The 18,260-nt window shown below is 34.2% G+C and overlaps 1 protein-coding gene across 1 annotated transcript; it reads left to right on the top strand.

Moving 5' to 3' along the window:
- The first annotated feature begins 16,817 nt into the window (after positions 1-16,817).
- On the top strand, positions 16,818-17,899 carry LOC111405589. The gene is made up of 2 exons (XM_023034543.1): positions 16,818-17,144; positions 17,846-17,899. Exons 1-2 carry the CDS (start codon positions 16,818-16,820, stop codon positions 17,897-17,899), a joined length of 381 nt encoding a protein of 126 aa, XP_022890311.1.
- Positions 17,900-18,260: the final 361 nt, after the last annotated feature.

Genomic DNA, 18,260 nt, shown 5'->3' with positions numbered 1-18,260 from the left:
CTCTCTCTCTCTCTATATATATATATATATATATATATATATATATATATATATATATAGAGGCAAGTTATTCCTTTTGTCTTAATTTTAAATAAAATGGTCATTTTTAAAGTAACTTGTCATAATAACTAATTTATGCCATAACTTTCACCAATCGTATTTTTTAATAAAGGGCGAGCAAGCAAATGCGTAAGTAATTACAAAACTTTATTATTATAATATTGCAACGTGGTGGTGACGTAATTAACTTTGATTAGGGAATTATGATTAGTTTAATATAGTGATAAATGACCACTTCCCTTGTATTCTTTTCGGATCTTTTGTCCCGTTGCTTAAATTATTCTCATTCTTATCAACAATGCAATTTTACTAATTACATTTATACATCATAACGTCTAGGATTATATTCGGATAAAACTCTTAAGTGTACGAGATCTTTAACAAGTAATAATATAATAGGAAACGTATTGTCACACGAGTAATAGACTTTTAAATGAATTCTATTTCAACTCGTTAGTAACTGGAATTTAAAGTAACACAAAAATGATTTATTAATTATATCTAAACTAATCTACTAATTAATTAAAATATTTTTGAACTAATCTATGCGATGTATGTGTTGGATTTCAAATCATCATATTATTATCTTATTTTCAATTCTCGACTTATATAATTTAGGGTGGTTTATATATTAATGACAATCAATAATTCAATTTTATTAATGGTCTCTCTCTCTCTCTCTCTCTCTCTCGGAAAAGCTAAACATTTTCTAAACACAAACAGAACAAAATCCAATGATATGGAAATGGAAATGGAACTGGAGCTTGTGCTTCTTTAATCGGCTCGGGCCACTACCCGATCCTACTCTAGCTGCAACACAGCTCCCACCAATCTCTCCCATTCGTCATATTCCTAGAGATCTCTGTTTCTGCTTTAACAACGTCAAATAAGCACAATGTTCAACTATGATATTGATTGCCTGTACATACTGAAACACGGAACAAGAAGAATCTTTTCGTAATCTTTGTTTATATTGTTCCGGAAAACAAAATACAAAAACTGTGGTGCAGCACACAATTTACAGCATAGACAGACCCCGGAAACCACACCCACAACTTCTCGTTTGAAAGTAAAAGAAAGATATTAGTGTAGAGAAATCAATATATATTCTTTATCTTGATAACTACTAAATCAATATAGTTGATGTATGAGTAAATAATAAGTTAGAGCATCTTAGTCTGGATAAGCAATACAAAGAAATTTAGAAGTCATTTTCGCATAAAATACAATTTCTTTGGGTTAATCTCTTCATTTGATAAACAGTGAAAAACAATCTCAACTCCAAATCAAATTTTCTCGTTTGAGCCACGAAAATGAGAATATTTTCATAATCTCGGATTATAACATTCCAGAACAAAAAACATGTCCAACACTCATATTACAGCTTAGAAAAAATAATGGCTATGTTTAAGCTCCATTTTGTGTAAATAAATGAGTTTTGTAATGGTGAATGTTTGAAAATGTGGTTAAAAAGTAGGGACATGTTTTAGATTTACGAGCAAATTATTTTATCGAAATAATGTTTGTGATTTTGAAAAAAAAAATGTAAATTTTTGGAAATTATGACTCATACAGGGACTATATATCCTATTTTTCTCATATATATAGGCAAGTTAATCTTTCTGTCATAACTTTAAATAAAAAGGTCATTTTTAAAGTAACTTGTCAAAATAACTAATTTATTTCATAGCTTTCACCAATTGTGTTTTTTTTTTTATAATGTGAACCCACGTAGCAATAGTAGCTCTGAAAATCAAACTCAAACAAATCAAGAAATTAGAGTTTAAAGTTTGATTCAAAAATATTGAACCAAAGAACCAACAGAATCGCTAACAATATGTTGACCCTGTGATCACAAAATTAAAGAATCTCACTCGGATTGTCTGAAAGGTCACAAAAAATAATTTTTGATAAGTTTGTAAAATTAGTTCAATGAAGAACAATGAATTAAAAGAAATATTACTCAAAAATAATCTCTCTTATTGAATGAATGAAAGTTGTTTACAATGTAAAATGATGAGTCCTATTTATAGGAAATTCATAAAATCCTAGCAAAAACGGAATTAAGTTCTAAACATACTAAAAATTACCATAAAACTAGAGTTTTAACTTAAATAAAAGATCTCACAAAATTGGAAAAATATCGTGCCCGGAATGTATTATGCAGCCGCATATTTCTATCCTTTGTGGTCGCATAGATCACCTTAGTTCCTTTCTAAAAGTTTCTGCATGCAGATTTACAACTGCATACCCCATTACACTATGTGGTTGCATAGTGTAGTTTCGCAACTCCTTCGTTTGTGACTTGAATCAAGTTGATCCATAGCGATTCCTCTTTCCAGCCAACCATGAAACTTACTCCTTTACTTGCCAAGATCAATGTTTAGTCTATTGTAGCTTGCACAAATAATTTCGTCTCTTCTTTAACTGCTTTTTTCGTGATCTAGTCATTGACCCCTCTTCAACGATCAACGGATCCTTACTCATACTTGCCTTCATTTTTTGGATGACATCATTCCCTCCCTCTTCGAAAGGATTCGACCTCGAATCTATACTTGCTTCAAACAAAATAAATGTGGCTAGCGAAAAAATATTTCATCATTTTACGAAAGAGAAATGGAACCAAGCAAATTCAACAAGGTCAACTCATTTTTGCAATCTTGTTCTTAATTTTCTTAAAATATTGCAAAAAAATGTTAATACTAAAATTTAATATTTTAAATATTTCTACAATTTCATGCTAGTACTTTCAATTCAAAACTCAAGTCTATTTCTCTTCTCTAATTCAACTTTTCACCTCCAACAATAAAATGGCCATGCTTTCAAGTCGAAGCAAGCAACTTTCATCCGACACAATTATGTACAAACAAGTCTGAAATAAGCCAACATATCGTAAAAGATAGAGGAGAGAAAAAGAATGCTAAACCGCAAAAGCAAACCTAAATTCATTGTTTAGAAACCGTTGGTATAGATCCATGCGGTTCCATCATCGTTTCAATTTTGAACTGAACCAACCCATTTAGAAATGATCGAGTTTAGATTTAGTTAGTCAAAATCTGCTAGAAAACAAATTAAATTGTTTACCCAATGAACAAAATTACTTGTTGCACCAAAGATATGAAATCGATTGGTTCTTCAATTTATGCATCAACAAACATTATTGCTAAATAAAAATTACAGTGTGTTATCCCTTATTAGGTTTTATATTGTAATTGGCGATTCTGTGAACAAAAGGGACTTAATTGAACACATTGTAAAAGTCAGGGACTTGGGTTACAATTTGTATAGATGGTTTAGGCAAGGGTTGAGTTTGGAACAAGGTAGAAGACTGGTCGAATTTTCGTTAGCTGCTCGCCAAGTTGTTGCTCAAACGGATGAAGCAGGAACCATTGTTGCCCACTGTTCGCCCAAGCGTCACTCGAGCGAAGAAGTCATCGCTCTCTTCTTGCTTGAGCGACAGTGTTACGTGACCAACTCTGAAATTGCATTTTGGAGAATTTTGTACGGCCCAGGACACTTATTTACCCCAAGTGTAAAAAGAAAAGTCTGGGATGTGAGATATAGGGTACTATTCTTTCATTATACAATATCTACTCATCTGTGTTCAAGAGATCCAAGACATAATTCATTGGAGGATTCAACCATATTCATCTTGTGATACGACAACCAGTTTTTGGGAAAATATCAAGGTTCTCAATTCAAAGAACTAGGCTTCCTTAATCTATTGAGGAGGGGACTATTTCATTAGAAAACTGAGAGAGGTAGATTGAAGCACAGTTACAAGCACAAGAATAGGCGGTTCTTGGTGTTCCACTTGGAGAGACATTCAACGTAAGACCAGGAGGCTGTAGGAGATAGTAGATTGGGCTACAAAAGGTAGATCAAGAAGTCTAGCAGGAGGCTAGAGGTATCTACAGTAGCAGGAGGCTACGAGAGGTAGATCAGGAGGTCTAGTAGGCTAGAGACATCTATGACAGTAGATCGTGAGATGTGACAGCTGGTCTTAGTCGGTACAGGAGTTATTGCAGTTGTTGTATATTCCCTGAACTGTCTATAGTGGAGATAACTGGCTTTGTCCCGAAGTTTTTCCCACGTTGGGTTTCTTCGACATCAAAATTTGTATTTTTACTGTTTTCCATAATTTATTACAAACTGGAACATTTAAACATAGGATTAAATTGAATTGTATGTTTACCAGCTAGAAACTAATTATCGTGACGTGTTGCTTTGGTTAGAATAATTCCGCATGTAAGGTCGAACAAATTGGTAATCTTAAAATGTATACTCGGTAACTCTAAAATTTGAATTTGCATTGTAGCTAGCTAGCCGATCTTTCAAGTGTTTACTGAACGTTTTGGATTTGTTCAAGCGATATCAGAGCTTAAACATGAGTCTTGACCTTACAATTGTCTAGATGAGTACTTAATAGAGTGTGCTGCCCTATTTTGATGGTAGTAATTATGTGTGTTGGAAAATTAGGATGAGGGCTTTCTTGAAATCTATGGATGAAAGGATTTGGTTGAGTGTAGCTAACAGTTGGTTTGCCCTAGTACCATGGTTAACAATGCCATTACTTCCACCCCCACAGAAAATTGGTCTAAGGCTGAACTAGATAGTTGCAATTGGAATAGTAAAGCCCTTCATGCCCTCTTTATGACGATTTTTCCCAAGGAGTTTAGGAGAGTGTCCATGTGTGAGGTTGTGAAAGAAGGTTGGGATATCTTATAAACCACACACGAGGGAACTCAGGCGGTTACCTTTGTTGCTCGGGCTACGAGTGGATCCGACCAGGGTGAGAAAAATGATGACATAGATAGTGGTGAGGAAGCTAAAAGTGAGTTTGGAAGTGAGGAAGATATCTAAGAGACATATGAAAAAAATGCATCAAGAGAGCCTAAAAATTCTCAGTAAAAATAAGGCCTTAAGGGCGACTGTTCAGAAGCTGAAATTGGATAAAGCTAAGTTAGAAGCGTACGTTAAGGAATCTTCCTCTATCCTGAGTAAGCTTAAGTCGACGAATGAAGCTTTAGAGTCTCAGGTTAAGAATCTCACCAGTGAGCTTGAGAGGTCCCCTAGAAAAGTCAGCAAGTTGACCGCTATGAATGAGACTTTAGAAATTCAGGTTGTAAACAACTTTTTGCCTTCAACAGTGGGTCGTCTAAGTTAGATAACATGCTAGGTATAGGCAGCTAGGCTGGAAATAGGAGAGGTCTAGGATATAAGGAAAAAGATAATGATGTAGCTAGCATGTCTAAGACCACATTTGTCCCCGCCACTAACCAGCCTAAACATATACCTAACCAAGAACTTAAGGAAAAGGAATTTGTAGGACAAAGGTCTACCAGATAGTGTAGGCCCCGTTGACTTAGGAATAGACTTCAACATTCGCATAACATAGGTCCTAGGTTTATCCCTACTTTCTTTCATTGTGGTGAGTTAGGTCATATCCGTCTGAACAAAAGGAAAAACACGAACTTGAGAACGAACAAGAATCAGGTGTCTATTGGTCAGATTGTATTCCTTACTGATCAAGTGAATTGTTTGACCAAATTGGTGACACAACTATCTGGGAACTATTCTTCCACTAGACAGGTTTAGGTGAAGAAGAGTGATCTGCCTAATCTTGTAGCAGATCACGGTACTCTCAAGGGAAGAGCACTTATGTACCTAGATGATTAGATATTTCTATTTTTTATGCATGCTTGGTCTTAACTGCCACATCATTTGTGCATGCATCACTTGTGTGTTTATTTTATTTTATTTTTATTTAGCATAATTTTTGGTTTCATACATATGCATTTACATTGGTTTCCTTTGGTGCATACATATTTTTAGCTTGTTTTGTGTGCTTGATTTTAGTTTTTCTTTTATGTGTGAGCATTCACTTTTGTAAAAATGAAAAGCGCAAAAAAAAAAAAAATTGAAAAATTGAAAAACACAAAAATAGTTGGTTATGGAACACTTCTACAGGATGACATATGTTTCTTGAACTTACATGTTGTGATCATGTATGAGTTGAAATTGATAGGCTGTAAAATAATTTCCATTACTTGTTTAGGTCACTTTGGATTGGTTAGTATAGGTGTCTTCATGTATCATATACACTGTACCTACTATAAATTTGTTAGTGAGACTTTACCGCGTGTGTGAGATTTGGGATGGCTGTTACATCTTAATTGGGTAACTTCGAACATGAATTGACCACTTTTAGTAGACCTAAACCCAAAAAAATTCCCCCAAGTAAATGCTTATTATCTCGATGCTCTTCTTCAGGGCCTATTTGACTCGATCAATTAAGCTTGCGGGGTCTCTTAGAACCTGGTGTCTATGGTCAACTGATTTGGGTTAACCGACAAAAAGCTCACTACAGGGGTCATTTCAGTCACCTAATGGAGAAGAACCTGCACTTAAGATGAAAAAATAAATGAACTTGAAAAAAATGTGAAAAATATGAAATTGTGATGAGCTAAAAAATGTGGAACATTGAAAAATATAAATGCTCAAAGCAAGGGGCAGAAAAATAAGAAAAATAGTAAGTATAGGTCCTACTGTACTTTTGTGATTTGACTTTCACTAGTAGGGGAATATACTTATTAGTAGTGATTAGCATGTCTCTTCTCACAAAATTAAGGTTTGGAGTCCTGCTTGCATTGGATTAGTGACACTTTACATACATGAGTCACTTGTACTATTTACTCCATTCTGATCTGAACTGCGTATGTGAGAAGGTTTATAGTCTATTGATTTTACTTATGCATACTATCGACTGAATTTTTAAGTTATTATATGTTATTGCTCTGTTTGAATTTGATAGTATTCCCTTCAGCATTTGTAACAAAAAGGGGGAGAAAAATGTATAACTGACGGGGAGAAAATAAGAGCGTAGAGCGAATTTGCATTTACATGTACATTCTTTTCACTGATTGATTGACATTTTACATATTGCATCTTCCCTATGTCTAGGGGTCATTGGGGTGAGACATAGATACATTATATTATTGCATCAAATTCATGAGAGCTTGCAGTATGAGGGAGCATCGCATTGCATTCCATATCTCATACATTTCTGTTAAGTTTTGATGTTTAGTGATGCTGGTGTTTTGGTTGACATCAAGGTCACGCCTCAAATTGGCATTTGTGATTAAGTGCTTTAATTTTTATATCTCCTATATCAAGTGCTTTTACATTGGGTATTTGAGTTTTTAGATTTCAGGAAATAAGTACAACAAGGAGCGCAAGACTCGGCAATTGGGTATACTGGTGATGCAGGAGGATCCGAGTCAAGTGATGCTGATTTGTCAGATAGCACAATGATGGCGCTGAGATACAATGAGATGGCGGATCGGCACAAAGATGGAAAGTGAATTACCATTATTTCCTTTATTGGGGGAATTCGACGCGTCTTTGGTAATTTGGCCATACCTTTGGCTACGGTTATCGGAATTGCTATTATGACCCCAATCCGAAAAGCTCTCTTCGGCACGCACGTTGTGGCCGCAAGCTATGCTCGGTGGATGTCAATTTCGAGCCCAAAATCCACTGTTTTCCTTTTCAAAATTCAATTTTATGTTATTTTTTTTACTATTTATGGTAATATTTCATTTCCTTTTTTTCATATGTTAGAAAGCTCGAATTGAGCCAAATTTTTGGAAACTTACTTCTTTTACTTAATATTTTGTTTTGGTATAATTTTGGGATTTTGCCATTTTTGGTAATTTTCCCATAATTTCATATTTCGCAGCTATTTAACTCGGCTTGTGGGTTAGTTTTGATCATTCTGCATTATTAATAATATTGAGTTGAATTCAGAGTATTTTCTCTGATTTTTTGGGCATTTTCTATCGTTCTTTTCTTACGAATCATCTACTACAACACGCCAATGGGATAATCACTATCCTACCCGGCGTCAACTGGGTAGAATAGTTTTTTATCTTCTAGTCCTAAATTTATATGTACAGTTTTGTCACAGAATGCCAAAGGGGGGTTTGTTAGGTTTTATATTGTAATTGGCGATTCTGTGAACAAAATGGACTTAATTGAACATGTTGTAAAAGTCAGGGACTTGGATTGCAATTTGTATAGATGGTTTATGCTAGGGTTGAATTTGGAACAAGGTAGAAGACTCGCCAAGTTGTTGCTCGAGCGAATGAAGCAAAACCATAGTTGCCCGCTGTTCGCCCAAGCGTCGCTCGAGCGGAGAAGCTATCGCTCGCTTCTTGCTAGACGTCGCTCGAGCGATAGTGTTACGTGACCAAACCCTAGGTCGCATTTTAGAGAATTTCATATGGCCCAGAACACTTATTTAACCCCAAATATAAAAAGAAAAGTTTGGGACGTGAGATACGGGGTTGCCATATTATTCTTTCATTATACAATATCTACTCATCTGTGTTCAAGAGATCCAAGACATAATTCATTGAGGATTCAACCATATTCATCTTGTGATCCAACAACCAGTTTTTGGGAAAACATCAAGGTTCTCAATACAAAGCACTAGGTTTCCTTAATCTATTAAGGAAGTGACTCTTTCATTGGGGAATTGAAAGATGTAGATTGAAGTGCAGTTACAAGCACAAGAACATGCGGTTCTTGGTCTTCCACTTGGAGAGACATTCAGCATAAGACCAAGAGGCTGTAGGAGACAGTAGATTGGGCTGCAGAAGGTAGATCAGGAAGTCTAGCATAAGGTTAGAGGTATCTAAGGTAGTAGGCGGCTACGGGTGGTAGATTAGGAGGTCTAGTAGGCTAGAAGCATCTATGACAGTAGATCGTGAGACTATGACATTGTGTCTGATTGGGTACAGGAGTTATTGGAATTGCTATGTATCCCTGAATTGTCTATAGTGAAGGTAACTGGTTTGGTCCCGGAGTTTTTTCCATGTCCGGTTTCTCTATCATCAAAGTTTGTGTTTTTACTGCTTTCCATAATTTATTACAAACTGCGGCATTAATAGTAAGATTAAATTGAATTGTATGTTTAACCATCTAGAAACTAATTAAAGTGACATGTTGCTTTGGTTAGTATAATTTCGCACGTAAGGTCGAATAAATTGGTAATCTAGAATGTATACTCAGTAACTCTAAAATTTAAATTGATATTGTAGCTAGCTAGCCGATCTTTCAAGTGTTGACTGAGCGTTCTGGATTCGTTCATCCTTTATAAAATGGAAATGCAAAGTTGTAATGCATAATGGCTCGTTGAAATATCGAATACCCAACTTCACTTCAAAAGTGTCAATGTTTGAATTCTCCTAAAAACAAAGTGTTGGAAATTAATTTAGGAATCAAACAAGTAAACAATTAGGCTAAGGCATGAGTTTTTCACATAGTCAAATACTACAATTAACTATTGATATTATTTCAATTTGTTTTCTTTTGTTTCTTGTACTTGTTCCCTATTTCTATTCTAGATTGGATCGTTCAATCTCAAACAATTTCTTGATTGGGAAAACAAAACTGGAGGTTCTTCAAGAAAGAATGAAGAATGGAGAGTGAATTAATGCACGTGGATATGTTAGTGTTGCAACACCCCAAGCTCGTAACATTACTAAAATCTTATATTTGTAAAATTCTACCTAGATTGTTCATAGAATGTGGAATATTAACTTGGACTAAAAGCTTTACGGCTTTGGAAAATGATTACAAACTAAAGAAATTTTCTTTCGAAAAGTTAAGACTTTCATCTTCTATAGCTTTCTAAAATAAAGTTCGTTCGACAATTAAATGAAATCCAAAATTTAAACTGTAGATATCTTACACATAGGAGAAATTACTTGTTAAAGTTTTGTATATAAATTCAATCGACAGATAGGTTTTTATTTTTTTATATTTTAAATCGGATCTATTTGTTCTTAGGTACATTTTGGCAGCTCTCAGGAAAACATCTATAACTTGAGTCTTACACAACCAAAATTCATTATTCTAAATCTAAGAGATCGATAACTCATGTGGCCATCTTCTCCATCTAGAATCACCCCAAAATTTCAAGTATTTCGATCTGGATGAATTTTTAAACATATGGGCAGAAACTGAAAATATTTAAAACCTAGTGTTGCAACTCAAATAAATTAAATAAACCACAATAAAAATATTCTATCAATCATGAAATAATTTTATCAACAATTCAATCTTCAAACTGTCAATAAATACTAACTTAAAATATTTCAAATTTAAACAATTATTCGAACAAAACATAACTCAAATGATGTCATTCAGATTTAAAATCAAAGCACCACCGCTTTCTTCTATGCTGCAATTAATCATCTTAATTTGAAATTGTTGGGGGCTGAGTCTTTCATAGAAACACTCAATAGAATCATAAACATATTAAATTCAAACATAGTATACTTTAAGCATATATTTTTATCATTCAAACTTTGATGAGTAAGCACATCGATGATCCGGCAACATATCAACATTTGGTGCACTACTACGCCACCAGCTCATATTTAAACCCCACAAGGAGTCACATATAACATATAATCACATTTATACATGCTGAAATATAACATGAATTGAAATAAAGTGGTGTTTGAATCAACCTCTTTCGAAACAAATCTTAAGGTTTGATCACCGTGTTTGTCTCCTTTACTTGAATTTAACTTTGTGAACTGTTTGATTTATGTGTGTGTATATCTTTGTTGTTGTTTATATCAAAGGAAAAATGAATAGAATAATAAACTGTGGAGGTAAACCACGACACGTGTGCAAGGAGAGTTTTAGTAGTATAGGACTTTGAGCTTATTTATCCTAATACAACTAACCATAAATTCAAACTCCTCCAATAAAGATTTGTTAGGATTAGGATAATATAAAATTAACACAAATGATAATGGGAGTTCCAAACACACACGTGAATTCAACTAATCAATTTCATTTCAAAGGATAATGGCAGTCCCAAACTGCCACGTGAATTCAACTGGACAATTTCCTTAACTAGTGAAAGAAATTCTTCATAAATTCAATAATCATAGTTTTCTCTTTATTTGACCTAATTTGGTTGTCCTCATCCAAATTGACTTCTGCTCGAACCTAATATGCATGATTAATTATAAGGCACTAAACGAGTCCAATATCGACATAGTAATTCTCACAACAACAATAATATAATAATAAATCTTGCGATATTACGCATTCGATGTAAATTTTAACTAAATCATGACTTATGTAACTACTAACAGTAATAAGATTAAGTGACGAAACATAACTTAAACATACCATAATTTATCTCACAATATTTCAAAGACAACAAGTAATTAGCATAGACTAGACGAAGTTAGCATACTAATTACATGGCCACTTAAAGCACATAAATTGGGAAAAATTTGCAGGTACGCAAATTTATTTCTTATAAAAATTTAGAGAAAAGATTATCATTTAAATATAAAAATTTTCAGTCGCTACAAGGATAAAAGGATGCCAGTTAAAAAAGATGTTAATATGGAAAAATCAATATATGTTCTTTGTTTTGTAAGAAGGGAAATAAATATAGTTGATATGTGAGAAAATAATAAATTAGAGTCCCTGCTCTTTATAAGAAACACAAGGTGAAAAGGTTGGCTCTATTACGCTTTGATACTACTTGAATGTTCTAACCTAGCCGATTTAATTTGACTTTACGTGCAAAATTGTCTAATAAAAGTAACAAGTCACTTTTTAATAGTTTTCAGATGATTAATCAAACAAGTCCAATTCTCTATGTTTGAATGCCGCAATTTTTAATATGGAAAACAATAAATAACACTAATATGATGACGGAAAAACCCCAACTGTGTAAAAACTCCAGGACTAAGCAAGTTACCTCCATTATAAGCAATAAGCCTTATAGTTAGATGCTGTTTAACCAATTCCACTAAACTTCCAATCTACCTCCTGTAATCTCCAAGATACAACTGTCTCCTGTAGCTTCTCGATCTTGTACAATTGTCTATTTCAAGTGGAATTTCAAGAATCACCAATTCTTATGCTTTTCCTGTGCTTGCAGTCTATATCTTCCAATGTCCAACTGAGAGAGTCCTTTCCTTAAAAGTGTTAAGGAAGCAAGATGTTTTGGATTCAAGGGTTTGATGTTTTCCTTCAAAATGTGGTTGCAGGATCTCAATAATCAAAGGATTGAATCAAGGGTTGAATATATTCTTGGATCTTAAAGGATTGATATGAATATGATATGTATGTGAGGCACAATGAACAACCACACTTTTCATTGTTCATAGGTAGGATATTTATAGGAAAAATGTTTGGGATGAAAAAGGGATTGAAAAACCAAGTGTTTGAAGCAAAATAGAACTCTGATCGTCGATCTATAGCTCGAGCGAGGAGCTAGCGATAGGCGAGTGATAGCTGAGCAGTTGTCAATATTTTTATCATAACTTTTTCTTCCGTTCTACGATTGAAGTGATTCAAAATGCGTTAGAAAGCTAACTTAAAGGGATACAATTTGTCTTGAAATAGCCTTGTCCATATTCCAATGTTTTCTATGTGAAAAATGTGTTGTGTGTGAGAATTTAGAAAATAACTTGTGGGGCTCGTGGATATCCTTTAGACTTCTAATTATATTCCAATGATCATATGTGATCTTTCTAGACATCTTGGACTCTTTCAAGGACTATACTACTAACTCCAACTCTTTTACTTTAATTAAGATTCAATAATTTAACTTTGATTACAACATCTAAGCGGACTCCTTGACTTTTACAAATCTTTTATATTATTTTTTTTGTCTAAAGAATTGCCAATACAATAGAAACCTAATGAACTCCACTTTTGGCATTCTGTGACAAAACTATAGAATAAAGTCAAGGAAATAAAAGTACAAAACTAATCTGCCCAAACTCAAACTAAATGACTATCTCTTGCATTTCTTGTTAAACCTATTTCCTTAAACAAAAAACTCAAATACCCAGTGTAAAAACACATGATACAGGAAAATGTAGCAATTGAAGTTCATAATCATAAATAAGCATACTAGTATGAGATGTGACATTAATGTCAATCAAGACACCAGTCGAAACATTAACATGACAAAACATCAAAACTCAAATAGCTATGCATTATAATATAGAATGCAATGCTATGTAAATTCTCTCCCTTACTACAAACTCTCAACATTTTTATGCAGTATTAAAATGTATCCATGTCTTTCCTCAACGACCCTAGATATATGTTTCTCTCTCCCTTCGTATATTCGCTCCCCCCTTTTTGTCATAAATGAGGAATGGACGAATATCAAAATCAATTTGAACATGAATATATAACAACTCAAAACTACAGTTGATAGCATGCACAAGCATAATTAACAATCGATAAACCTTCCCACATACTATCGTATAAGTGACTCATGTGTAAAGTGTCACTAATCCTTACTTAGCAGGAGTCCAAACCTTAATTTTGTGAGAATGGACATGCAAAATATCATTGCCAATAAGTTTATTCTCGTACTTGTAAAAGTCAAACTATTTAAAGCACATTAGGACCTTTAGATAAAGCTCATGTTTCATGTATATTTTCATTTTTCTTTTCTCTCCTAACTTTGAGAATACATTTTTCACATTTTTCTATATTTTCAAAGCTCGTCAATTTTATTTTTTATTTTTACATCTTAAGTGCATGGCCTTCTTCATTAAGTGACTAAGATGATTCCTGTAGCGCTTTAGGCCAATTAACCCAAGTCAGTTGACCATAGACATCAGGTTTTGAGATCCTCGTAGGCTTAATTGGATGAATCAAATAGGCTTCGAAGAAAACATAAGATATTGAGCTTTTTATCATGAGGGGTATACTTGAGCTTAATTCTAATAAATAAGGTCAATTCATGTTCAAAGTCATCTCACTAACATGTGACTACCATCCCAAATTTGACACACGCGATTAAGTCTCACTTACAATATCATAGTGTGTGCATTGCAGATGGTACATAAAGACACCTATATTAAGTATTCTATAGCAACCTAAGCAAGTAATGAAAAATTTGCTATCGCTCATCAATCATGTCAATACTTGGTCACAACACACAAGTTCGTGAATGTTACATATCATGAAGTAAAAAAAATTTCATCCTTCTTTTTTTTCAAATTTTCAAATTTTTTGTTGTTTTTGTTTCTAATACGTGAATGCATCACACACACACACAAAAAAATCGCACATAAAACAAAATAAAATGGGCATGTGCCAATGCAAACACAATGAAAATGCACATGCATGAACTACCTAGAAAACAAATAAGCAAATGTGATGCATACATAAATCAATGGCACACAATGATAAGCATAGACATGCACCAAAATTACATAATCAGATAGGTACCGAAATGTTCTTACCTTTAAGAGCATCATGATCTATTTCAGAATTTTTTAGATCACTCTTTTTCATCCAAATCTGCCTAGTGGGAGAACAATTCTAGACAACTATGTCACCAACTTGGTGAAACGACTTACTTGATCAATAAGTAATCCAATATGACGTACAAACTCCTGATTTTTATTCTTATTTATGCTCTTGTTTCAATGTTTGTTCAGGAATTGATGATAGCTAGGCCTTATGTGTCCTAACTCACCACAACGAAAGCATGTAGGGATAAACCAAGGACCAATGTTTTATGATTGCTGACTCCTAGGTTGATGAGTCCTACATTGTCTAGCATACCTCTATCCTAAAGACCCCTTATTCTTAGGTTCTGGGTTAGGCACATGTTTTGGTTGGTTAGTGGTAGGGACAAAATTGGTCTTTGAAGTACTAACGGTATTATCATTGAAACCTCGACCTCCCTTATTGCCAGCCGGCTTGCTCATTCTTAGAATGTTATCTAACTTTTCAGATCCACTAGAAAAGGCAAGCAGTTGAGACTTGGAATACACTAGATCGCTAATAAGATTTTTGACCTGGATTTCCAAAGTCCCTTTTTTCAGCAGTCAGCTCACTAACTTTCCTACAGTATTTCTCAAGCTCACTTGTGTGATTTTTAACCTGAATGTCTAATGATTTATTCATTGATTGCAATTCACTCAAGGTTAAGATAGATTATTGAAGGTCAACTACATGCTTTTCTCTCTTACAAGTGTGTTTTACTCACGAGTTTAAGCCAATTTTAACTTGATTTTAAGCTAGATTTTACGAGTATTGAACGTCTTTAATGTGTGTGTTAATGTTGTTTTATTGGATTATCGAGATGGTGAAAGATACAAAAACGATAATCAATTAAAGTAAGTGGCATGGATTGAAAACAAGTTGTGGATAAAGGGGCAAAAGAGGCAAAGGAAATCTTTGGACGAGTAGCGCTCCGGAGCTTAAACAGTGGCGCTAAGGCTCCAAAAAGAAACAAGAAAAAGAGCTAGGATGCCACGACGCCACATTTGCAACGCCCAACATTCTAGAACCCTGGCACCACACCGCCAAGGTTTCTAGACAGGTGGCACTACGATGCTACTTTAGGGCACTCCGATGCTTTCTTGACAGCTTTACGGCACAATTTACGCATGTGTTTAAAGTTCAGAAGAAAACCCTACTTTCTACTCATGGCAAGGCACCTATACATAAAAATTTTTTTTTACTTTTGAAGGGTATTCACACATTTAGAGGTAGAAGAACACAATTGGAGAGTCAAAGGACTAATTCAAGGAAGAAAACATCGAGAAATTCATCGTGTAAAGCATTGATTGGAAGATAAAGAAATTCTTGGTGCCAGATCTAATGTTTCTTCTACATCTTTAATACAAAATCCGGTGATGTATTCGAAGACAATCTATGATTTTTCCTTTTTCATTATGAATAGCTAAATTTATTGTTAGGGTGAATAATGTAACCAATTGGGATCCTTTATATTTTTTTATTAAGATTTTTGGTTTTAATTTTTCGATGTGTTGATTTTACTATGGGTTGAATGTTTTAAATTACTTGATCATTAATTTGAAGATTTTTGTGAATCTTTTACGAATAGAGATATGAGTTTAGGATTTAGACCATATAGCAAAATTCAGTAAACTGATATAACGAGTAGAGATATATATACAAATTATTGTGGTCATAATTGAATTCGTAGGACAAAGAACTCTTTGCATAGAGATATGAAATTTAATTAGTTAAATAAGCTCAATGAGAACTCGGGAGGGGTAAATTGAATACAATAGGAGAATTCGACCAAACACTATTTTAGATGTAAATCTTAATTTAAGATGTAAAGCTGACCAATAGGTAAAATTGTTTTGCCCTTACATCATTTTATTATTTGATTTTCAAACCAATCGTGCGTGCATCCATTTATTTTCTAACATTTAGATTAAAACTAAAATCATACTAGTTTTTATCTCATCAAATAGTGGTTAAAGAAAAATTGAATTAAGTGCTCGAGTATAGTCCTCGTAGGATCGACAATTCGGATTCTTAGGTCTACTAACTACTTGTTATGGTCCGTAACTTGTGAAAATAAAATTGACAACAAGTTTTTGGCGGCTTTGCTGGGAACTATTAATTTTGGTCTTAATTTATTTTTATTTTTTTTGTTATTTGATTTATTTATTTTCTTTTATTTACAGAAAAAAGATGTTCGTTGCATGCTCCATACCCAAGGCAACGATCTAGAACCGTTTGATTAGAAAATAGAACGTACCTTCAGACGAAGATACAGGAAACACAAACAAAAATAGCAACATCAAATGGATGATAATCTAAACAACCCTATCCCTATACAGCCAATTGCACAAATGGCCAGGAGAGGTCAACAGCAATAGCAAAGGAAAGTAAATGAAGGAGACTTTCCAGTATCAATGTTCTTGATGCTTATAGTAGCATCTGCACGGTCCAGTGTTGTGTATCTGAATTTTGGGGTCAACAACTTCCAGATAAGGGCTGACTGGATTAATTTGATGAGCAACACTCTGCAATTCTATGGGCTACCTCATGAGAATCTAAATACACACATCTACAGATTTCTCAAGAATTGTCAGAATTATAATGCTCCTGGGGTTAATAAGGACATCATCAAACTACAATTATTCCCGTATACACTGAGAGATGCTAAACCTAATGGAAGTATTACCACATGTGAGGAGCTGATGAGGAAATTCTGCAATAAGTTCTTTCCACCGGCTAAGGTAGCGAAAATCAGACTAAAAATTCAAACCTTCAAACAAAGAGATACGGAAAGCTATCACGAAGCATGAAATAGATTTAAGGAGTTGATGAGAAAATATCCAAATCACAAGATCACTATTGGAAATCAAGTTCAATATTTCTACATAGGACTTTTACCACCGTCCAAATCTCCAGTGAATTCCTCTGAAGGCGATTGATTATAGGAAAATTAGTGCAATAATGTATGGATCTACTTAAGTTGATTGCCACTATTCATTCCATGTTTTCATCAAAAGAGTGGTGCCTCCAAAAGCAGTGGAAATGTATGAATTAGATAGCACAGCATCTATCAACGCCCAAATAGCAGCATTAACAAAACAGGTAGATTTATTGGTGAAGTTACAAATAAAAGAAGCACATGCAGTGATACCTAGTCCATCAAGTGAAAACGGTGGGGCTAATCATCTGACAGAAAACTGCACATCTATGGGCTTTCAGAGGAACAAGTCAACTTCATTCTGAATTGCTCTCGAAATTTTAATCTATTTGCTCAAACATACAACCCAGGATGAAGAAAACACCCGAACTTTAGATGGTTGATAATTAGCAAGGGAACAGTTCAAACAACGCCGTGAGAAAAAAATAAAGTTTGGGAGAGAAGTTCAACCAGCACATGTAGAAGATAGACACAGTGTTCTAGTAAATTGACACTAACTTTCAGAATCAACAAGCATCCATCAAGAAACTGGAAACACAAATTGATCAGATAGCTTAACAAATTGCAAAACACCTGCAAGGGACTTTGCCAGACAACACAATGGTCAATCCTAAAGAACAAGTCCAAGCTATTGTAACTAGAAGTGGAGTACAACTTCCAAATATACATGTGAAGAGACCAGAAAGAAAAGAGAAAGAGGTAATTGTTGAAGAAGCAAATCAAGAAAAAGAGTACCAAGCATCAATGAGGAAGAAGAGCGGAAAGAAACATCCACAGTTAGAGCACAAAGCACCATGAAAGCTTATGTGCCACCAATTTCCTTTACTCAAAGGCTATAGAGAAAGAAGTTGGACAAGTAGTTTGCCAAGTTTGTGGAGATTTTTAAGAAGCTGCACATAAATATCCCATTTGTAGATGC

This window comes from Olea europaea, chromosome 1 (assembly GCF_002742605.1).
Source record: "Olea europaea var. sylvestris chromosome 1, O_europaea_v1, whole genome shotgun sequence".
NCBI lineage: Eukaryota > Viridiplantae > Streptophyta > Magnoliopsida > Lamiales > Oleaceae > Olea > Olea europaea.
The sequence above is the reverse complement of the archived record's forward strand: the minus strand, read 5'-3'. Positions and strand labels throughout refer to the sequence as shown.